Source organism: Vicia villosa, linkage group LG4 (genome assembly GCF_029867415.1).
Source record: "Vicia villosa cultivar HV-30 ecotype Madison, WI linkage group LG4, Vvil1.0, whole genome shotgun sequence".
Lineage (NCBI taxonomy): Eukaryota > Viridiplantae > Streptophyta > Magnoliopsida > Fabales > Fabaceae > Vicia > Vicia villosa.
Genome location: NC_081183.1, coordinates 171,121,885 through 171,145,613, shown reverse-complemented (window position 1 = coordinate 171,145,613; position 23,729 = coordinate 171,121,885). Strand labels below are relative to the sequence as shown.

The 23,729-nt window shown below is 32.9% G+C and overlaps 1 protein-coding gene and 2 long non-coding RNA genes across 3 annotated transcripts; all 3 read left to right on the top strand.

Annotated features, from left to right (window-relative positions):
- The first annotated feature begins 4,038 nt into the window (after positions 1-4,038).
- LOC131595914 (uncharacterized) lies at positions 4,039-5,165 on the top strand. Its single transcript, XR_009282112.1, has 3 exons — positions 4,039-4,194; positions 4,305-4,408; positions 4,949-5,165. It is a non-coding gene; the product is annotated as an uncharacterized LOC131595914 (long non-coding RNA).
- Positions 5,166-8,009: 2,844 nt separating this feature from the next.
- LOC131600286 (uncharacterized) lies at positions 8,010-9,268 on the top strand. The gene is made up of 3 exons (XR_009283086.1): positions 8,010-8,168; positions 8,278-8,381; positions 9,016-9,268. It is a non-coding gene; the product is annotated as an uncharacterized LOC131600286 (long non-coding RNA).
- A 7,186-nt stretch (positions 9,269-16,454) lies between these two features.
- On the top strand, positions 16,455-19,803 carry LOC131595913 (CRAL-TRIO domain-containing protein YKL091C-like). The gene is made up of 6 exons (XM_058868441.1): positions 16,455-16,613; positions 16,704-16,959; positions 18,290-18,326; positions 18,799-18,916; positions 19,023-19,133; positions 19,267-19,803. The coding sequence occupies exons 1-6, from the start codon at positions 16,542-16,544 to the stop codon at positions 19,414-19,416; spliced, it is 744 nt and encodes a 247-aa protein (XP_058724424.1). The 5' UTR covers positions 16,455-16,541; the 3' UTR covers positions 19,417-19,803.
- Positions 19,804-23,729: the final 3,926 nt, after the last annotated feature.

The window sequence follows — 23,729 nt, the reverse complement described above, 5'->3', positions numbered from 1 at the left end:
TTCACAATTTTCAAACTTAAGGAAATAAAAAAAAACAAAATTTTAGAATTTTAAAACTTTCACAATTTTCAAACTTAAGGAAATAAAAAAAAAACCATGTAAATAAATAAATAAAGGGTAATGCTAATGTGTGCCCTAAGGGCACATGTTAATGTTTTTCTTGGAAATTGTGCACTACTTTTATGAAATATTTAAAATTAATTAATTTATTTATTTTTTCAATACAAAGTTTCTATTTGTAGGTTTCTTAACATATGCCATTAGGGCACATGTTAGCATTACCCATAAATAAATAATGCCAATTGTATTTTTTACATGGTTGTTTTTGGGATTCGCCCCATATGACAAGGAGCAAAATAGGTGTTAACCCTAAAATAAATAATTATTAAGTAACTATCATACAATATTTATTTAATTTCTTATCCTATTATATTTTTGTTGTATCATAGACATAAATCAAAGATACTATAAATTTCAAAAAATAGAGTATCTTATATTCGAATAAAAAATCTTTACATTTACCTTTCATTTTTTTTTTTGCTTTATGCATTCTAGTTCCTAGAGGAAAGGGGCCCTAGTAACCCAGAGTTCGTGCCGAGAGGTCATGGGACTGGCCAAGTATTGTTCCTATCAGAAATCGAACTCGATATTCCCCGAAGTTCTTTCTTAGCAGGAGCTCGTTTATCACTCGAGCCCAATTTCTTGGTTATCTTTGTATCTTTTTAGCTATCAGGGTGCGTTTGATTTGCAAAACGCTAAGTACTACAGTACAATACAAACCTTTAAATTACTGGACAATTTTTTGATGATCAATGGACAAGACAAATAAAATAAATTAAAATGTACTAAAATACCCTTTATAAATATAAATATTAATAATAGAGAGAAGGAGAGCGAATATTTTTAATAGAAAATAGGCTTAATTACACTTTTGATCCTCGTGTTTTGATCAACTCTCGAAATTGGTCCTTCCATTTTAAAACAGAACAAAACAGTCCCTAAATTATGTTGTTGGTTGCAATGTTGGTCTTATTCCTCATTTCCCGTCCAAAAACGCCGATGTGTCCAAATTTTAGGTGATGCGGCAAATAAACCCCTCCACAAGTACCTGACATGTCATTAAAATCATAATAGGATATTAAATAAACACAAAGATCAAAATTAAAAAATTAAAACAAATAAAGTTAAAAAACAATTAATATTTAATTGAAAATAATACATAATCCCCAATACTAGAAAGCCATAGCCACCAACCAACCACCTTAAGCTAGATAAATCTTCATCTTCTTTAACCACCTGCAACCTTTAGAAATTCAGAATCACCCTAAACCTAACCTAAATACTTCCAAACCTCCACCAACACATAGATCCGACCCCTCATATTGCTAATACAACCTTTGAATTCTTCGATGAGCAAAAAGGATGTCTTTCATAATCCCTTATTGATTATGGAACCGCATCCAAAATTTCATCAAAAAAATCTTCAGCTGGTTTACGGATTTCAGCAAGCTTCAAAAGTTTTAGAAGTAAACCATACAATTATAAATGTGGGTTTTTAATGTTGAACCTATATAATACAATTGCAGCATACAAAACACAAAACACCACAAAAAAATGATTGTAGCAATCTTCATTTGCAGTTTTGTAACAGCAAGAAACTTTTTTTTAAAAATATCAACCTAAACGAAACACCGAAACCCTCATTATTTTTTTACGAAACTGAAACCCTTACATTTCAACAGTGGTTTGAAATTAACTATAAATTAGGCTAATTAAGATGGGAAACCCAAACATTGAGTTAGAAATATAGAAGAAGGGCTCGTGAAAAAATTTAGCTGAGTTCTGATGCAAGAAAATGGTTGCTACACCAAACAAGCAGGTATTGGAGAAATTTGTTGTTTTTGGCCCTAATTTGACTTTATTTGTTTTAATTTCAAATATTTTTAATTAAATATCAATTGTTTTTTTAATTTTATTTGTTTTATTTTCTGAATTTTGATCTTTGTGTTTATTTAATATCATATTTTGATTTTAATGACATGATACTTGTGGAGGGCTTCATTTGCCATATCACCTAAAATTTGGACACATCAGCGTTTTTGGAGGGGAAATGGAAAATAAGACCAACATTGCAATCAACAACATAGTTTAGGGACTACTTTGTTCTGTTTTAAAATGGAAGGACCAATTTCGTGAGTTGGTCAAAACACGAGAACCAAAAGTGTAATTAAGCCTAGAAAATAAAAGAGTATTTTCATAAATATTAATACGAGAGAGAAGGGGGGGGGGGGAATATACTTCAAATAAAAAGTAAAAGGATATTTTTATAAATATTAATATGAGATAAAGAGAATATATTTTTAGTAGTAAATAAAAGGGTATTTTCATAAATATTACCATGAGAGAGAATATATTTGTAATAGAAAATAAAATAATATCTTTGTAAGTATTAATATATATGAGAGAGGGAATATATTTTAAATTGAAAATAAAAGGGTATTCTAAATATTAATATGAGAGAGAGAGGGGGGGGGGGGGAGAATATACTTCAAATAAAAAGTAAAAGGATATTTTTATAAATATTAATATGAGATAAAGAGAATATATTTTTAGTAGTAAATAAAAGGGTATTTTCATAAATATTACCATGAGAGAGAATATATTTGTAATAGAAAATAAAATAATATCTTTGTAAGTATTAATATATATGAGAGAGGGAATATATTTTAAATTGAAAATAAAAGGGTATTCTAAATATTAATATGAGAGAGAATATATTTTTAATAGAAAATAAAATTGTAATTTTGTAAATATTAATATGAGAGAGAATATATTTTTAAAAGAAAATAAAAGAGTATTTTTGTAAATTTTGACATATGAGTGTGAGACAGAGAGAGAGAGTATTTTTAATAGAAAATAAAAAACATTTTCATGAATATTAACATGAGAGAGAATGTATTTTTAATAAAAAACTAAAAGAGTATTTTCGTAAATATCAATATGAGAGAGATGGAGAATATATTTTTAATAGAAAATAAAAGTTTATTTTTCAAAAATATTAATATGGGAGAGAATATATTTTTAATAGAAAATAAAATGGTATTTTCATAAATATTAACATAAGAGAGAAAAAGATTATTTTTAAAAGAAAATAAAAGTGTATTTTTGTATTTTAAGTAACTTGTACAATGGACAAAAAGTTGTCTCATAATTTAGTGAGGGACAAAATTTTAATTTTTGTCCAGTCTTGATGTCCAATCTTGATTTTTTCCTGTTCCGTGAATATTTTTTAAATCAAATGTAGGACAACTAGATAGGAGTGTGCAAAATATCCGGTTTTGATGTCCAAATCCATAACCAAACCTAAACCACTTTTAAATATCCGGATATAATTGAATGGTTATTAACCGATTTAGTTATTAATGGTTTGGTTATCCATTCATATAATCCGGATATAATTAAATGGTTATTAACCGGTTAAATTATTTTGGATTCGGTTATAATCCGGTTATTATCCAAATCCAAATATTTTAATTCTCAAAATATTAAATATTTTTTGAAAAAAAATATTTTCGAAAAAAATAATTTTTAAAACTGGATTTTTTTAAAAAACCGGTTATATAATCATAACCAAATATATAACCGGTTTTATAACCAGTTTTGATTAAAATGTGGTTATGGTTATAAATCCAAACCGTTTAAATGGTTTTAAAATGGTTATGGTTTAGTTTTTGAAAATAACCAACCATGCACACCCTGACAACTAGAGTTGTTAAGTCCAATCCCTTATTTTTTTTAAGAGATCAAACACACCCTCAACTAATTATTTTTGCACACATCATATTTTAACTTAATATTGTCCATCTCTTAAAACTTTGATTTGGCTATCATAAAAAATAACACAACGTATCAATATTCTGAAAGGTTAAAAAATATTTTTTTTATTAAGTTCAAATGATCAATTGCTTGAATTAAAGAAACAAACATGACAGATCAATATACTAAAGAGACCTTTTAAGAATAATTATTATTTTAAAAAAATTCTAGCAACTCTATCAAACATATCTTTTATTTTCATTATAAAGTAATCAAATAATTGGTTTCTTTAAGAAAAGAAGGAAAATATGTCTGAAATGTTTAAATTTGTTAATGTTATGATCCTCTTATTTTCCTTATTTATAATTGTGTCCAATGGTTATAAGCTCTTTCTCTCTCTATCTCTCTTTTTTATTTACTTTCTTCATCTTAGACTCACCATTCATCCTCATTTTGTAACATTCTTTTATTCTTGTTTTATCAAGCAGCAAAGATGTGTTTAACTGCATTAAATTGTGATGAAGATCTCTGTAACTATCCAGATGTTCCAAGGTGCAAATGGTTTAGTTGTATATGCATACGTGATGAATCAGTTAAGTTTAAAAGTTCTTCTACTACTTCGAAATAGGGGTGAATATGGTTGGCTATTTTCAAAAATCAAATCATAACCATTTTAAAACCATTTGAATGGTTTGAATTTATAACGATAATCACATTTTAATTAAAACTAGTTATATAACCGGTTTTTAAAAAAAATCCAAGTTTTAAAAATTATTTTTTCGTTGTGTCAAAAAAAAAATTATTTTTTCAGAATTTTTTTCTTTAAATTTTTTTATTTATTTTGACAGTTAAAATATTTGGATTTGTATAATAATCGAACTATAACTGAATCCAAAATAATTTAACTAGTTAATAACCATTTAATTATATCCAGATTATATGAATAGATAACTAAACCATTAATAACTAAACTGGTTAATAATAATTCAATTATATCCGGATACTTAAAATTGGTTTAAGATTAGTTATGGATTTGGGCATCACAACCGAATATTTTGCACACCCCTACTTCGGAACCTATAATTTTGCATAGACATAAAAAATTAAACTGACAGTGTGTTTGATTGCGTAGATTTTATTTAGTGACGCTCTTTAGCTAGCTCAGTGAAACATGAAGATGCAAATTAAGGACTTTTGGCTTAAACTGGTGGTTGACATAATCTAATAATTTAGTTTCGTATTACTCAATTTTAAATAATGCATTTGTTCAACACATGTTGTAATAATAAACTATGAATTATAAGTGTTATCTTGCTATCGAGATAGTAAAAGTTATTATTTTATTGGCTCATGCTTTTATAGTTAAATTGTAAAGATAAACTAGCAAATAAAGTTAGAATGGCAACTAATAATAAATAAAAAAAATTAACAATAATCTGTATCCAATAAACATGATATTTTGTTTAAGTAGTTATTTTATTGGCTCATGCTTCTTGTTGTGTTGCTGCTGAAATATGGAATTCTATTTTGGATTGGGTAGGTGGAAATGTGCCTTATACTTTTTCTTCTATCTCATATCATTCTTTGTTATTCCATTATGTTTTGAGGAGGAGGGATAGGAATAATATTTATAGAACCATTTGGTTATCGATCGTGTGGGCTATTTGGTTAATTAGAAATGACATTTTGTTCAAAGGTGAGAGGAAGGGGTGTTGGGAGATAGTTTTTGTAGCAAAATCTTTAGTTTAGGATTGACTATGTGTCAGTTATTTTGGTCAGTTTAATTTGTCTATAGCAATTTGGATGACCAATTCGTTACAGATGTTATTATAATTCGGTTTTCCTTTTGTATTCGGGTTGAGTACATCTTGTACTCGCTTTAATACAATATCTTTTTTGTAAAAAAATTGAATGCCATTCCCTATAGTTTATGAACGTTTATTTTAAGAAAGTTTAAAAATTTTAATTAATTTTACCTAGAGGTTCTAGTACCTAGCTAAAACTTATGAGTACCTAGAAATTTTCCTAGAATAAATTGAGTTTATAGTATTACTACAAAATGTATTTATAATCTTATGCACTCATTATTAAACAAAGATTTAATGTTCAACACTTCATCCTCGTGGAATGCATTTATCCCTGTTTCATTATTAAACAAAGTCAATGTGTATCACTTCATTATAAAAGAAGTCCAAGCCTGTATATGTGTTTTCCATCTATGATCTTGCCAGTTCTAAAAAATAAGAGGCAAAAAAAACATCATTAAGTGTGTTACTATGACAACTATACCTAGATATTGGTTAGCGACGAACTTTCCAATATAATTTCCAATATTCCTAATTTTTTTTAAAAAAATTTAAGAGTGACCTCTTATCTTCTTCGCCTCGTGTGTTCATATCCTATTGCTCGGCACTTGGATAAACTTCATATATCATTTCAAGAGTATCCCACATTTCCTCGTAGATTTTGCAATTGTGCATAAAAGAATTTACTATCATCTAAAGACATTACTATAAAACTTTTGATTTTGAAATCTATTTCAAATTTTCTCTTTTCCTCTTCGGTCCAAAGAAAATCAGATTTATCAACTACTTTTTCATTAACTTGGTAAGTAGGGATAAATGGACCATTGATTACAGTTTTCCATAATTCACATTTAATACTTTGAATGAAAATCCTAAACTAGATTTCCACAATTCAAACCTAGTACTTTTAAAAGGTGGGGAATTGTTTAGAAAATATTTCTTGTTTCAAAGTGTGTTGGAAGTCATCTTCCTCATGAGATGATTAGTCCTTAAGCAGGAGTTAAGGTCTGATGTCACTTGTTGGACATGTGACTCCAAACATAATAAGGGGGTGAATTGTGTGTTTCAAAAGAAAAAAAAGGTAGTTTGTAAAAAAATTAGGACCAACTTAATATGTTTAAAACCATTTTAGAACAATTTTAGAAAAAAGGGATAGAGAGATAACACCAAAAGTTATACATGTTTAATAAAAATAAAAGATCTAATGCTCTCCCCAAAATTTGTTTTTGAGATAATCCAATAAACTCAAGAGCTTTTAGTAAGTTGAACTCTTGAACTCCCTTATACAAGAAAAATGAAGTTTGTGGCTAACTTCAAACCAAACAACAAACAATAAGAGAAGTAGTGAGGTTTCCTTCAAAATGACAGATTGAAGCGGTTAGTCTTCTTTCCAAACACCAACTTGGAGTGGTTAGTCTTCAAGCTAAACCTAGATTTTACACGGGATAATCTCAAACCATGTTCTTGAGGTCCTTTTCTTCCACTCACGGATCTATTCCACTTCCAACAAAATAATAATTTGTCAAAAAGACCACATCATAAGACAAAGCCATGTCGGTAATCACATTCCTTCATAATGGCAAAACCTTTGGGGGAGTGTGTTGGACCGACCACATGCCAAAGAAAAGGCAAGACCCAATCATAGGAGGACTCAATTCGAGAAGTATTCATTATGTCACTTCAGATCAAGTGTGACCTCGATTAAGAGGAAAACACTCAATCATTATCATCTGGTGATTATCCACGTTAAATTTAATCAAATGGTCACTTGCGTTTCACGCCAGGAAACATGGAGCGGTCCTAGCCATCCCCATATATAAAGATTGCCACACGATGATCACAATTTTTTCACCCTAACTCACATAAATAATTTTCCCACAACCCATTGATTTGAGCATTGAAGTTCTAACATTACAGATATGCTCCTCTCTATTGTACCAAAAAGCACTTGCTATTGCTTTAAATATAATATATTTAATTTTTTATTACGTAAACACCAAATATATAATATAATAAATATGTATTATGTCATCATCATACATTATATTTATTTAGTTACTTATCCTATTTTATTTTTATTGTATCATAGACATAAATCAAAGATATTATAAATTTCAACAAATAGAGAATCTTAAATTCGAATATAAATTTTCTGAATTTATCCTTATATTTTTTGGCTATCAACTAATTATCTTTGCACACATCATATTTTAACATAATATTGCCCCTCTCTTTGGTTTTTGATTTGGCTATCTTGAAAAAATAACACGACATATCAATATTATGAAAGGTTTAAAAAACAAAGAATGAAAGAAAATTTATTAAGTTCAAATGATCAATCGCATGAATTAAAGAAACGAACATGACATATATCAATTATTATTTTAGAAAGATTCTTACAACTCCATCAATCATATCTTTTATTTTCATTATAAAGTGATCAAATAGTTAGTTTCTTTATGCAAACAAGAGAAAATATGTCTGAAATGCTTAAATTTGTTTATGTTATGATCCTCTTGTTTTTCCTATTTATAGTTGTGTCCAATGGTTATAAGCTATTTCTCTCTTCTTTTTTTTTTTTATTTACTTTTTCCACCTTAGACTCATTTTTCATCCTCATTTTATAACATTCTTTTGTTCTTGTTTTACCTAGCAGCAAAGGTGTGTTTAACTGTCACAAATTGTGAAGAAGATTTCTGTAACTATCCTAAATTTCCAAGGTGCAAATGGTTTCGTTGTATATGCGTACCTGATTCATCAGTTAAGTTTAAACTTCTTCTACTACTTTGAAGTCTATAATTTTGTATATACATAAAAAAAAAAGAAAAAAAAAAGTTAAATACGTTTTTAGTCCCTAAAAATATGCGACCCTGCATTTTTAGTTCTTATAAAATTTTCCTTCAATAAATCGTCCTTTTAAAATTTTTATGCATGCAATTTCAGTCTCTGCTATTTTCTAAAATTTTAAAAACTGATTAATTACTCTTTAATTTTTAAATTTTTGAACAATTTTTTTATATATATTTAGAATACTGTAAAATATTTATTTACCAAATTTTAGAATTTTTTAAAACGAGAAGAATTAAATATGAATTTTTCAAATTTCAAAAAATAATGATAAAAGTAATGAAAATCTCAAATTAGAAATTAAATCTTGAGTTTTTTTTTCGAGGAACTTTTTAAAACATTATGAACATGTATGCAAAATAATCATTTTAAAATACACATTGGTTTGACTGTAAGAACTGAAATTACATGCATAAAATTTTTAGAAGGACCATTCACTGAAGAAATTTTTTATAGGAACTAAAAATGCAGGATAATATATTTATAAAGGTTAAAAACGTATTTAATCCTAAAAAAAATTAAACTGATAGTGTGTTTGATTGCGTAGATTTTATAAAGTGAAGCTCTCTAGCTGGCTCAGTAAAACATGAAGACGCAAATTAAGGACTTTTGGCTTAAATTGGTGGTTGAAATAATCTACTAATTTAGTTTTGTATTACTCATTTTTAAATAATGCATTTGTTCAATGTTCAACACTTCATCTATGTGGAGTGCCTTTATCCCTGTTTCATTATTAAACAAAGAGTCAATGTTCACCATTTTATTATAAAAGAAGTCCAAGCATGTATTTGTGTTTTCCATCTATGATCTCCTATGTTCTAGGAAAAAAAGGCAAAAGCAACATCATTAGGCGTGTCTCAATGAGAACTACTCATAAAAATTGGTTACCGACAAACTTTCCAATATAATTTCCAATATTCCTAAATTCTAAAAAACATTTAAGAGTGACATCTTCATCTTTTTTGCCTCGTATGTTCATCACCTCTTACTCGACACTTGGAGAAGTTTCATATATCATTTTAAGATTATCCCACATTTTTTAGAGGTTTTGAAATTGTGAACATAAAAAAATTTACTATCATCTAAAAACATTACATTACTATTAAACTTTGGGTTTTGTTAACCAATGCCCTCGGTTAAACATTCCAAAAAAAGAAAATATTTTATAGAAAATTTAATATTTCAATTTTCAAAGCATTAAATACGCAGATTATCGAGATAAATTTACTATTTTAAAGTCTTAACCATTGCCCTGAGGACACTGGTTAACATCTCCCTTAAACTTTTGATTTTGAAATCCATTTCAAATTTTCTCTTTTCCTCTTTGATAAAAAAACAGATTTATCTACTACTTTTCCATTAACTTGGTAAGTAGGGATAAATGGACCATTGATTATAATTTTCCACAATTCACAATTAATACTTTAAATGAAAATCCTAAACCTAGATTTTGACAATTCAAACCTAGTACTATTAAAACGTGGATGGGTATTTAGAAAGGATCTCTTGTTTAAAGTGTGTTGGAAGTCATCTTCCTCTTCAGATGATTAATCTTTAAACATGCTATTGGCTCATCAATTCTTACCTTTTTTTTTTTCTTTTTTTATGCCAACCTCTAACATATAAATAAAGGTCACTTCCTACATATTTTCATATACATAATCATGCGTTCTCATTCCTCCCTCCTCACTCTCTCTAAAGTTGTTTTGCAAGTGAGACATTTATAATACTGGAAGGGTAGTATTGTAAATTCACCAAAGAAGTTTATTTTATCTTGGTTAAATAATTCATCCAGGGATTATTTAGTTGGGTTTGAAGTTAAACCTATTAAAAGTTCTGATTTGGGAATTCAGTTACTAAATTTTGGTTCAAAGGCTCAACTTGTTCAAAAGTGTTTATCGGTTCGAGATCAACTCGATATTAAAATTTCAACTTGATTGGTGGTTGTCCTATATAAAACCTCTTTTTGATTCGTAAAATATAATTTTTCAAGTATCAGACATAAAGTATAAAATATCAGTTAATTTATTAATCAACCACTATTTTTAATGAATAGAGTTTAAGTTGTCTTTCTAATTGAACAAACTTATTTAGAAGACTACCTAATTTATATTCTATCTTATTTGAACTTTACAAAATGTTTAAAACTAATATTCTCCCACAAGATCAATATACGTAGTCTGAGGGAAATAACTTTAAATTCTTAACTCTTGAAAAATAATTGATGCTAGAGGCTTAGTCAAAGTATTTGCAATTTATGGAGATGCAGGGGCATTTTAAATTTTGAGTTGTACCACCTTTTCACGAATAAAATGAATGTCTAATTGAATATGCTTTGATTGAGTATATAGCACCAAAATTTTAGAATTTTTCTTTGGCCACCTCCCTATGGGGTGACCCCCAGCGAAAATCCCAAAATATCCCTGCTTCGGAAATGAACTTCCGAAGCGCTTTTTTTTTTAAAAAAAATTCCTTAATTCGGAAGTGCATCTCCGAAAACACCTCATGGGGGGTGTCTGCGGAGATGAACTTCCGAAAACACCTTTGTTCAGATTTTGGGGGGTTTCGAAAGTTCATTTCCGAATTATGCAGAAACTGTGTTTTTTTTTTTATGTTTTTTCTAAAACAGTCTCGCATTTTAATTAAACGTAAACGCCAAATAAAATAAGCAATAGATAAACTGAAAATACTAATATGATAAATAAACAAAAAAAATACTAATCCGATGAAAATAATATATACAAACCGAAAAAAATAAAAATAGTGTGCTAAAGATACAATCCGATAACAAAAAATATATAAACCCGACCACTACTGGGTGTGCCTAAACCTCTCGCCCTGAGACCTCCTCTGCCGCCTGTATGTCGCCGCACGGTCCGCATTAGTGACGATCATCTCCATCACGGCGACTGCCTCTGGACCGCCCCGCTCCACGATACCTCGACCCAACGCGTCCCGCCCAAGCATCGATATCCGCTGGCAGATCGGCATGAGATCAATGGCGTGATCATCCTCAGCCCGCTGGTTCTCCAGGATCTCCTCGTGTGCTGGCCTAGGAGCGCCGGGAATGTCGGGTCTCAGAAGAGGATGTGACACCCGGTAGAACCATGTGACGTATCCCTCCTCACTGTGCCAGTCCTGGGTGACCCGAGTGAGACGGTACTCCAGCGGTACCACATGATCCTCCTAATGCTCCCATATGGCAGTGAGCTGCACTCGGGTCACAGTGTCGGGAGCAGCCTCAAAGGGTGACCTGGGTATCCGCTGCACGAATCCGAACTGACGCATGCACCGCTCAGGGAGATATCGAACCATGATGCCGGTCCCGCAAGCCAACCAGCCAGAATAAAGTGCAATGCCGTCAAAGGGGACAATCTGAGCGTAGTCGATGAACGGCCTCCAGGTGACGTCGTCGTGCAGAGTGCGGTCCAGGTATCCACGGTATGGTCCCACCGCATCGTTCCCCTCTGGAGATCGTATCTGGCGGCCCTGGGCAAGGCGTCCACGTACGCAGGATCGAGGTGGTAGCCGTGGATGCGGGAGAAGTAGGAGATGATCCAGCTCTGAAACAGAAACAAGATAATGTATTAAAATTAAATACGAAACATATATAAATAAATAAATAAATACGATAATGTATTAAAATAAAACGTACCGTAAGCAGTGTGCAGGATCCGACCAACTGCCTCGTCCTCCAGTTGGAGGCCTCATTCAGCTTCTGGTAGAGATATGCCAGAGTAGCTGACCCCCAGTTCCACTGGTGAACGGTATCCAGGTCCATGAAATAGCGGAGGTAGGCCACGTCGACGTACCTGGCACTCTTGTCCACAAAGCATGCAGCGCCTACCACATGCATGTACCAGCACCGGAGAGCGCAGCCGCGGTGGTACTCCCTGAATAGGTCGTTACCCTCCTGCTCGGCCTCGGCCGTCGCGTCTAGGTGGAACTCAAAATAGAGGCTCAGTGTGTTGAACCGGACATGACACCCAGAAGTCGAGACGCACTCCAGGTGAGCAACCTCGTGCGGCATGCCCAAATAGTGCATCATCCACTCAATGGCCTCGACCCTCTGGATCCTGGAGTGGTCCAACAGCCACCCCCTGATGGGCAGGTGGAGAAGACACTGGACGTCATGCAAGGTGATCGTCAACTCCCCCACCGGCAAGTGGAAAGAAGACGTCTCCTTGTGCCAGCGCTCCACAAATGCCCCCTGCATGCCGGTGCTGATGGTGGTGTACCCGGTCATGCAGAGCCCGCTAAGCCCTGAACCTCGCACATGGTCGTTAAACCATTGAGCTGATGGTTTAAACAGACCGAAAATCTTCCTGGAGTGGTTCACCATTTTCAATGGCTCTCTCTCCTGTTACAAAAAAAATAAAAAATAAGCGAGAAATAAACGGTAAAATTATAAAAAATGGTGACAAATAAACGGCTAAGTTAAAAAAAATACCTCTCCCTCCCAGATCCGCCGAGCGACGTGATCCTGGTAGTGAATCAGCAGGGAAGTGTCAAAAGGCCCTCCCGGATAGCTATCCACCTCCTGCTCCTCCTCCTCCCCGACTGGAGGGTCAACATCCGGTATCACCTCCTCCTCATCCTCATCCTCCTCCTCTCGCTGGCGGGAAGAAGACACCCGAGCCAGCCTACTCCTAGTGCCTGAAGCAGATGAACTCTCCACCAAGTCCTGTGGAACGCACACACGGCGTCCCCGGCCCCGTCCCTGGGTCGACGCCAGCTGCGCCGCCGCCCGCTCGCGTCTAGCCGACGCAGTCTGGGACTCCCTGCCCTGTCTGATGCGTGCTGGCTGGTTGCCTGACATGTTCCTGTAAACAATCGAAATCGATTAATATGCGAGACAAATGAAAAAACAAAAAAAATGCACTTCTGATACAGTTCGGAAGTTCATTTCCGAAACTGGGATGGAGGTGTTTTCGGAAATGAACTTCCGAAACACCCCTGCGCAGAGCTTTTCTGCAACCTTCAATGGCAGACCCCAAAATCAAAATTCAAACCTATGTATACACATTCTAAACATCCTAAATATCACTATAAACCTAACCTAATACATTTTTTGCTATTTGTAAACACCCTAATATACATTTTAATCATAGATCTTAAAATCAAAATGCTTACCTATTGAATAGATTGGAGGACTTTAGAATGTAATAGAGCAAGTAGATGGAGCCTTTGAGGTAGCTTGGAACTGGTTTGCACAAAAATCTCTTTGGGGTTGAGTTTGAAGAAGATTAGGGTAAATGATTTGGGGGAGGGGGCTGTTTTGCTTAATCTGCAAAACGCGCAGTATTTCGGAAATGAACTTTCCGAAATGCTGTTTTCGGAAATGAACTTCCGAAATAAGACAATTTTTTCAAAAAAAAAGACACTTTCGGAGATGCATCTCCGAAAACACCTTTTTCTTACATTTCAGAAATGCATTTCCGAAGTCAGGGGTAGTTTGGGTTTTTCACCAGAGGTGGGCTAGAGAGTTGGGAGGTTGGCAAAGAAATTTTCAAATTTTAAGAGAACAACACTTCACTAACATCATCACATAATAGAGTATGAGGCAAATAAGCAATGTTTAACTTAAATAATAAAGACATAAGCTATAGTAATTCAGAAGTTGCATAAGCTAATTTCTTATAATCCATTTTAACACTTAGATCTTGTTACAAGAGGTTGCTTTTTGGAATTTCAAGAAATTATATTAGACCCAAAAATATGTATGATCCATATGTTAATCTATAGAGTCATCAATTCTATTTTAGTCTAATAATAATAATAATAATAATAATAATAATAATAATAATAATAATAATAATAATAATAATAATAACAATAATAATAATAATAATAATAATAATAATAATAATAATAATAATAATAATAATATTCACATTGAGTGAGTTCACTTTTATAATAACTTTGTAATTATATATTTAAAGGATAAAAAATAATCAAAGTAAATTATTTGTTGAGTGATTCTGATTGATTTAGAGAAAGATAGAAAGAAAATTACAAAATTATCAAAATTCAAAATAACTTATTGCAAACCCCACACAAACATACCTTCAATTTGAAGATAGCACATACAAATTGACTAGGGATTGTCTATCTTTTTCTCTCAACTCTTTTTCTATGTCTAGGGATAGTATTTATTGTCACATCTTTCTTTGCTGAAACAACCTCTATAGAAGAATAATGAAACAACTACGGAAGTTTAAAGAGTACTAGTACATCACGAACTATACAAAATATCTACGTCATTGTACTATACAAAATATCTACGTCATTGGAGAACTTCTAGGCCTCCGCATTTAATGCATTTAAAAATCAGGAGGAATGCTATTCATACACCTAATTATTACACTAATACTTACACCTAATAGTACTTTATAGTAATCACTAAATTTGGTTAATGCAGTGTAAAAACTTGGTTAATGCAGTAATGAAGTTGGTTAATGCAACATTCAAGTATTAAAATGATTTTTAGCAGTCACCAAATTTGGTTAATGCAGTGTAAAAACTTGGCTAATGCAGTAATAAAGTTCGTTAATGCAACATCCAGATATTAAAAATATTTTTTAACAGTCATCAAACTTGGTTAATGCAATATAAAAATTTGGTTAATACAGTAATAAAGTTAGTTAATGCACGTCCAGATATTAAAAATAAACGTCCGTACATGAATAGTATCCGTCCGTACATAAACAGTACCGTCCGTACATACGATGTAGGTGTAAGATTTAGTGTAAGAATAACATTTCTGAAAAATTAGTTGCACAATTTTGCTCAGCTCCGACCTTATTTATAAGTAAAGATTCTTTTTTAGGCTCATAGAATAATAAATGTATCTGGTCTATTATGTAAACCAGATACATTCATTATTCAATGAACCTAAAAAAGAAATCTTTGCTTATAAATAAGGCCGGAGTAGTATTAATTTTGTAAGTATAAATAGTTGTGGTAAATAATTGTAAGTATAAATAATTATGAAAATATAAATAACTTTTTTTTATAATTTTTATAAGTATGTTGTTCAATTTTATAAAAGAAATGTTATATTGGTCAAAAAAAATGTTATAAAAATAAAATATTTATAAAAGGTAAAATAAAAAATAAGAAAGAATGGTTATCAAAAAAGAAAAAAAATTGTAAGGAAGTTAAAATAAACATGTAAAAAAAGTTTTTTTAATAAAAAAAATGGTATATAATTGTGGTAATTTAAAGAAGTTTTTAAAGATAAAATTAGAACAATACAAAAAGTTATAATTAATATTTAAAAATCACGTTAAAAAAATACCAACATGGAAAAAATTATTAAGCAGGAGCGCTTGTGGCGTGATAACCATCCCACAAATTTATGGCATAAAAATCACGACACAATTTTTTTAAAACACATGTTTTGCTGAGTGAAAATAAACCATTTCAAAAACATATTTCACAATCCGTTGTTTTAAGAGTTACATGTGTGAAAATGTTAACTAATTTTTCTGTTTAACTTTTTTATATATATTAAGTATTTTGTTCAATTCTTTTCTTTATTATAAAATTAATGTTATAAAAAAAAGAAAAGAGAAAGTGGCTATCATAAAGGGAGAAAAAAATGTATATGGAAGTTAAAATAAACATAGAAGACTAAAGAAGTTATATTTTTATCAAAAAATAAAAGAGAAATCACATAATTGTGTGGGAATTTAAAGAAGTTTTTAAAAATAAAACTGAAATAAAAATAAACTAAACCAAAAATATTTTTTCCTTTTATATATTGTTATAGTCTTATAGATATAAATTAAATTTATTTTTAATTAAAATTAATTTCACCAAAATCAATTTTTATTTCTAGAAAACTAGTAGTAATTGGTAATATTTAAATTGATATTTTTTTCCTCAAACCGGTTTAAACGGCATGTTCAATTTCGTTGGTCAAATTTCACTTCCGTTATGTCAACGTAACTGTTCTTTTCTTCTCTAAGCTTCTTCAACCTCCACGTGTTCCTCTTCCTTCTCTACTACTATTTCTACTACCCTCCTCACATTTTTCTTCTCCCAATTAGTCTTTTTCTTCTGCCCCAAATGGCTGAAGAATCAGACTACACACTCACCCAATTCAAAAACTCTGTCACAAAACTTGGTTCATCTACACAGGTAAATTAAATCAATAATTTTCATGAATTTTTATTTCATGAACTATTGATTATGTTCAGTTTTCATGAATTTCGATTTTGATTTTTGCAGGGTTATGGGGACGCTACACTGATGAGGTTTCTGATTGCTCGGTCAATGGATTCCGATAAAGCAGCCAAGATGTTTGTTCAATGGCGTAAGTGGAGAGATACTATGGTTCCTAATGGGTTCATTTCAGATTCTGAAGTTCCTGATGAGTTGGAAACTAGAAAGATCTTTTTGCAGGGTTTGTCTCAAGATAAGTTTCCTCTCATGATTGTTCAAGCATGTAGACACTTTCCTTCCAAAGATCAGAATCAATTCAAGAGTAATTTTCTACTTTACTTTTATTAATTAGTATATACTCATCTCAGTATGATTGAATTTATGTGTTAAAAAGTTTTACAACTTATAAATAATCTATTCTTTTTATATGTAAAAGTCAAAGTTTCATAGCTAATAGAAATTTGTTGGTTTTTGATGCTAGTATAATTAGTTCAAAGATACCTTTTGATTATAAAAAGATGCCTTTTGATCTAAGTGGGGACCATTTAGCAAAAAAATTAGAATAAGGAGAAGTCCTATTTTAAATTTATGTGATCAGTTGGGTTCCCCTTTGGTTCACATTCTTTGTCCTTTTTTTTTTTTTTTTTTTTTTTTTTTCTATGTGGAATTCAGTGTTTTTGTTGTTACTCCCAAATCCAATTTTTTGGATAAGTCACCTATCAAGGTTATTGGTTATTTCACAGAAATAGAGGTGACATGAGAGGTTACTTCTATTTGTCATTTGCCTTCAATTCATGAATTATTTTCTTTTATTTATCATCAAGAAACACATATCCAATAATTTCCTAGTCCTGGTTCCTCACCACATATTGAGTTATTCTAAAATGTTGGTTATTTATGCCTCCTATCACAGACACTTGTTACTTTTATACGACTTTTTGGAGCGGGTTGTGTTTGTGACTTGTGGAGAGTCCTACATGAGATATGTATGATCTGAAAATGAGTTTATAAGTGAGAGGTATCCCTCACCTTACAAACCGAATTTGTAGATTTAGTTTGACTCGGACTAAATTTTAAGTTGGTATCAGATCAGTTAGGCCACTAACTATTGGGCCACTAGGATCACGCGTATGATGTTCAGAAGTGGGATACATTGTGCTTGTGGTCAGAAATATATATTTCATCATATTTGATATGACAGGATTTGATGAAATAGGGAAAATACATTAATTTTAGGAGATTTATATCTTACTTTAGCTATTGAGAAGTAAAAAAAATGGAAATGAATTGTTAATACTTATACCGTAAACTGGGTTGGAATCACTCAATGTTGTTTTGGCCAAATGAAAAATCTTTCATGTAGACAATAGAGGACAGCATTGACATGAAGCAAGAAATTTGCATATGGCATTACCTTTTTAGAAATGCAAACACGAAGGAACGATGATAGTGTCATTCTAAGAATCGGCAAATATTCGAAATTGGCCAAAACGAAATCTTGTTGAATAAGAAAGAAGTGGAAATCAAGTGACTGCAATGAAATCTAATTTTAGATGATAACAGTTTCTTTTTAATTTTCTGACTTGGTATTCATATATTTCATAATGATGAAAGTTATTTAGCTGACTACTCTGGTTTGTTTATTGTTTCAGAATTTATAGTACATTTACTCGACAAGACAATTGCGAGGTACTCTCTAATATTGCAGTGCTTTCTTATCTTATCTATTATTTAACGGAACTTGAACAAAAGCTAGGCAATGCAGAAATTTACTAACTGATATACTTCAAGGGACTGATAAATCAGCACCATTTTCCGTAGTCTAACTCTAAATTCAGTTCCTAAACATTCAATTGTTTCAATTTTTTAAAATATTATCGGTGTCTACGAGTTAGTCCCATGTCTATGTCAGCCCTTCATAGTGTAGATGTGTGAATTTGAAAAGTATAGGGTAGATATGTAAATATGGAACAAACCATTGAGAGCAGTGTGAAGTTCAACTCAGAGAGCAACATATCGAAATCGAGCAAATCATACTAGAGTAGGAATCTGATAGTAATAATAATGTCATCATCAAAGAGTTGTTTTCATCAGTGTTTTGACTTCTACTACCACTATCATTAGAAATTGGCAAAATTAATTGTTTACCTTTTATTTTCAGTGCTTTTAAAGGAAGGGAGATAGGAAATGAGAAGTTGATTGGAGTTCTTGATCTGCAGAATATTGGTTATAAGAATGTTGATGCGCGTGGTTTAATTACAGGATTTCAATTTTTACAGGTGATTTTCTGTTCATATTTTCATGTTCAACATAAATGCCAATATATAAAGTCATGCTTCTCTGTTTATTTCGACTCAAGTTTTAATGTTATTGATCGAATCACAGAGTTACTACCCTGAACGTTTAGCAAAGTGCTATATTTTACATATGCCATGGTTTTTTGTGAGTGTTTGGAGATTAGTTTCTAGCTTCCTAGACAAGGCAACACAAGAAAAGGTACCTATTCACACTATCTTTAATCATAATTATTTCTTATGTCAGAGAGTAAAACTTTTTGCATCGAAAGTGTTTAAAAATTAAACTCGTATAATATGATTTAACATGTGCTAGTTTTGGTTGTTGGATGCAGATTGTAATCATAAGCAATGAAGATGAGAGAAAGAAGTTCATAGATGAAGTTGGTGAAGAGATTCTCCCAGAAGAGTATGGTGGAAGAGCAAAGCTTGTAGCTATCCAAGATTTTGAAGTGACACCACAGGAAAATGGAAGAACAAATTGATTAAAGTCTTTACTTGACAATCAAACAATCATTTTAATACTCTAATAAGGGGGCATTTTATGCTTATAGTCTTATCCCCTTTATCATCTATAGAATTTCAAATAGAGGCCACAAGGGTATGATAGGATAGTCTTTATTTATCATATCTTTCTCGCAAATTAAATTATGAATTGAGATAGTTGAAAATCTTTAGGAATAATGAGGGGTTTTCAAGACACATTGGTCAAAGAAATGGAAGACCTTTAGAAATATCTAAGGGGATTGAAAAACATTTCTAAATACTTTGCATTTGTGTGATTTATATATTGAAAGGAAAGAGAAAGATTAGAAACACTTAGGAGAAAATATGAAATGTTCCTATGAATTTGAAAGATTGTTTTCTTATAAGTTATCTTCTAATCTTTTGCAACAGTTCTTGAAATGTTGTGGTCTTGCAATAATTCTTGAAATGTTGTGGATCAAAGAGCTTCTTTCCCAAGAGTAAATTGCATTGATCGAACTAGGTGGTGTGTACTTGATGGGTTCTTATATGAATATATGGATGAATAGAGAATATATGAATAGAATAGGAAAAGAATTCTATAATTGTATTATTATGGATGATCAATTACAGAGAAATAGTGGCAATGAAGATAACAAACTGATAGTTAATAACTATCAGCCCTTAAGCACGCAGTGCTTCCCTCACCAAGATGGTGATATGTAATCCTAATAGAATCCCTAGATACCCTCTTTGCTCTATTCCTTCCCTATTTTATAGACACAAACTTAGCTGATTATTTTCTCTCTCTCTTCCCTAATTTATCGTAACAATATAATTATAATAACAAACTCCTATAATTATAATAATAGACTCCCATAATTATAGTAACTAACTCCTATAATTATTCCCTCTATTCCTTTATTCCTTTGCCACGTCTTCTAGTATAAACCCTCCATACTTTTGGCTTAGGCCCAAAGTCAAGCCCAACTTCTTCATCTAAGTCTCTATCAACACCTCGGTCCTTCACAACAGCCTTGTCCTCAAGGCTAAAATTTGGAAACTGCCCCTGCAGATAAGCATTGTCTTCCCATGTGATATCATCAACATGTTTGTTCTTCCACTGAATTAAACTTTGAGGAATAGAAACACCTCTCAGCACATTAATTCTGGAGCCTAACACCTTTTCTGGATAAAAGTCATCATCAGGTGCCACCTCTAACTCTGTAGGTAGTGCCCCTTGAGCCTGATAGTCACCTATAGCCTTTTTTAGCAATGAAACATGAAAAACTGGATGGATTCTGGAAGTGTCAGGTAATTGCAACTTGTAAGCTACAGCTCCCACCTTGTCCACAATTTTGAAAGGACCGTAATAACGAGCAGCTAGCTTTTGATTAATCCTCTTGATCACTGACTGCTGTCTATGAGGTCTAAGCTTCAAAAACACCCATTCACCGACATCAAATTGTACATCTCTTCTCTTTGTATCTGCATACTTCTTCATTTGTTGTTGGGCACGCAACAAATGACTTTTAAGCTGATTCAAAGCCTCGTCCCTTTCACTTAATTCCAAAGCCACAGCAGCTACCTTTGTTTCGTTGCTTAAAAATCTTAACAAGCTGGGAGGTGGTCTTCCATACACCACTTCAAAAGGTGTCTTCCCAATAGAAACATGAAAAGTAGTGTTATACCAATATTCTGCCCAGGGAAGCCAGTGAGACCAGGACTTTGGCTGTTCTGATGCAAAACACCTTAGATAACTCTCCAAACATCTATTTAACACCTCGGTTTGCCCATCAGTTTCTGGATGGTAGGCAGAGCTCATCTTCAATTTTGTACCTTGTAGCTTGAACAATTCCATCCAAAAATGACTTACAAACAAAGGGTCTCTATCACTGATAATAGAAGCAGGAACACCATGGAGCCTGACAATCTCCTTCACAAATAACTCTGCTATGGACTTTGCAGTGTAGGGGTGTTTTAGAAGGATGAAGTGACTGTACTTAGATAGTCTGTCCACTACCACAAGTACAGCTGCATAACCCTTAGATTTTGGAAGGCCGGTGATAAAATCTAAGGACAAATCCTCCCAAATCGCATTGGGTATAGGAAGGGGCTGTAGGAGACCACCTGGGGCAGTAGCTGCATACTTTTGTCTCTGGCATATGTCACAAGCTCTCACGAAATCTCTGACCTGCCTTTGCATTCCCACCCAATATAAATTCTCAGCCAACCTTCTATAGGTCCTGAGGTACCCAGAATGACCTCCTGTGGGAGTGCTGTGAAATTCTTGCAACAACAATGGGATTAAGGGAGAGTTTGGGGACAATACCAACCTGCCATGATACAACAAGGTCCCCTGTTGCACCGTAAAACCTGGCCTAGCATCTGGTGAGGCCATCAATTCAGCAATGATCTTCTGAATTTTCAGATCCTGTTGCACTTCTTGCAACAATTTCTGACCCTCCAACCATTTTGGGTAAGAGACTATAGAATTCATCTCCACATCTCCATAGCATCTGGATAAAGCATCAGCGGCTTTATTCTCCCCTCCTGGCTTATATTTAACTTCAAATTGGTACCCAAGCAACTTAGCTAACCAACATTGTTGGTCTGGTGAGGAAATTCTTTGTTGAAGGAAATGTTTCAAGCTCTTGTGGTCAGTAAACACAGTGAATTGTTTCCCCAAGAGATAATGTCTCCAGTGCTGTATAGATAATACTAATGCCATTAGCTCTTTTTCATACACAGATTTTGATAAATTGCCATCAGACAAAGCCTTGCTGAAAAACGCTATAGGCTGTCTGTTTTGCATCAAAACTGCCCCGATACCCCTTCCGGCTGCATCACATTCCACTTCAAAGGGTAAGGAAAAATTAGGCAGCGCTAATACAGGAGAGGTGGTCATGATTGTCTTCAGTTGGCTGAAAGCCGCAGAGGCTTCTGGACCCCACTTAAAATTATCTTTCTTGGTCATTTCAGTCAAAGGTTTGGCCAATTTGCCATAATCCCTAATAAATTTTCTGTAATATCCCGTAAGACCCAAAAATCCACGTACCCCTTTTACATTTTTGGGTTCAGGCCAGTCCATTATACATCTAATCTTCTCAGGGTCTACTGATACCCCTGCGCCAGAAATTATGTGTCCCAAGTAATCTATTTGTTGACATCCGAACTTGCACTTAGATTTATTAGCAACAAAACAATTGGACAGTAAAACAGTCAGCACTTGCTTCAGATGGTTCTCATGCTCAGACATATTCTTACTATACACTAGGATATCATCAAAGAAAACTAATACGAATTTCCTCAAAAATGGTCTGAAAATGTCGTTCATAGTGGCCTGAAATGTGGCTGGGGCGTTCATCAACCCAAATGGCATTACTAAATATTCATAATGTCCATTATGAGTTCTAAATGCGGTCTTGTGGATGTCCTTATCTGCTACTCTAATTTGATGATAACCAGATTTTAAATCAATTTTAGAAAAAATTGTTGCGCCAAATAACTCATCAAGCAGTTCTTCTACTATGGGAATGGGGTACTTATCTGGTATTGTAGCCTTGTTGAGAACTCTATAGTCCACACACATCCTCCAACTTCCATCTTTCTTCTTAACCAAGATAACAGGACTTGAAAAAGCGCTCATACTAGGACGAATCACACCGGCTTCTAGTAATTCAGACACTTGCCTTTCAATCTCTTCTTTTTGATGATGTGGGTACCTATATGGCCTCACATTAACAGGGTTCTGATCTGAGAACAATTTGATTTGATGCACTTGAGACCTCTTGGGAGGAAGACTTATGTATTCTTGGAATATGCTCGGAAATTGACTCAACATAGTTTTCAGCTCTTGATTTTTTTCTGCACCATCTAACTTCTTTTCACCTTTTGACCAACTCCACACTTCACCCCTTCTCTCATGTCTATCTTCCAAGAAATTGTTGAGGAAACCTTGCTGTTCTGTTTTTCCTACCTGCCCCTGTAACATTACTATCTCACCTTTATGCCAAAATTGCATAGAGAGAGCCTTCCAATCCATAACCACCTTCCCTAGAGTGCTCAGCCATGAAACCCCCAGCACTACATCCAACCCACCTAAATCCAAAACCAAGGCATCCACCACTATCACCATTGGACCCAGATTTATACTAACTCCTTCACACACCCCTTGAGAAAACACCCTATGTCCATCCCCCAACTTAATGCTCTTTGCAGCCATAGGAGTGACTTGCAAGCCTAAAGCAGCAGTGATTTTAGGAGAAATAAAATTGTGGCTAGCTCCACTATCCACTAAAACAACCACATCAACACCCCCCAATTTACCTTC

What these genes read in the sequence shown, in the direction of transcription:
- LOC131595913 (XM_058868441.1), top strand. Translation starts at nt 16,542, where the DNA reads ATGGCTGAAGAATCAGACTACACACTCACCCAATTCAAAAACTCTGTC. An exon ending in AGATCAGAATCAATTCAAGA is followed by an intron (nt 16,960 to 18,289) that starts GTAATTTTCTAC and finishes TTATTGTTTCAG; the next exon opens with AATTTATAGTACATTTACTC. An exon ending in CAGGATTTCAATTTTTACAG is followed by an intron (nt 18,917 to 19,022) that starts GTGATTTTCTGT and finishes ATCGAATCACAG; the next exon opens with AGTTACTACCCTGAACGTTT.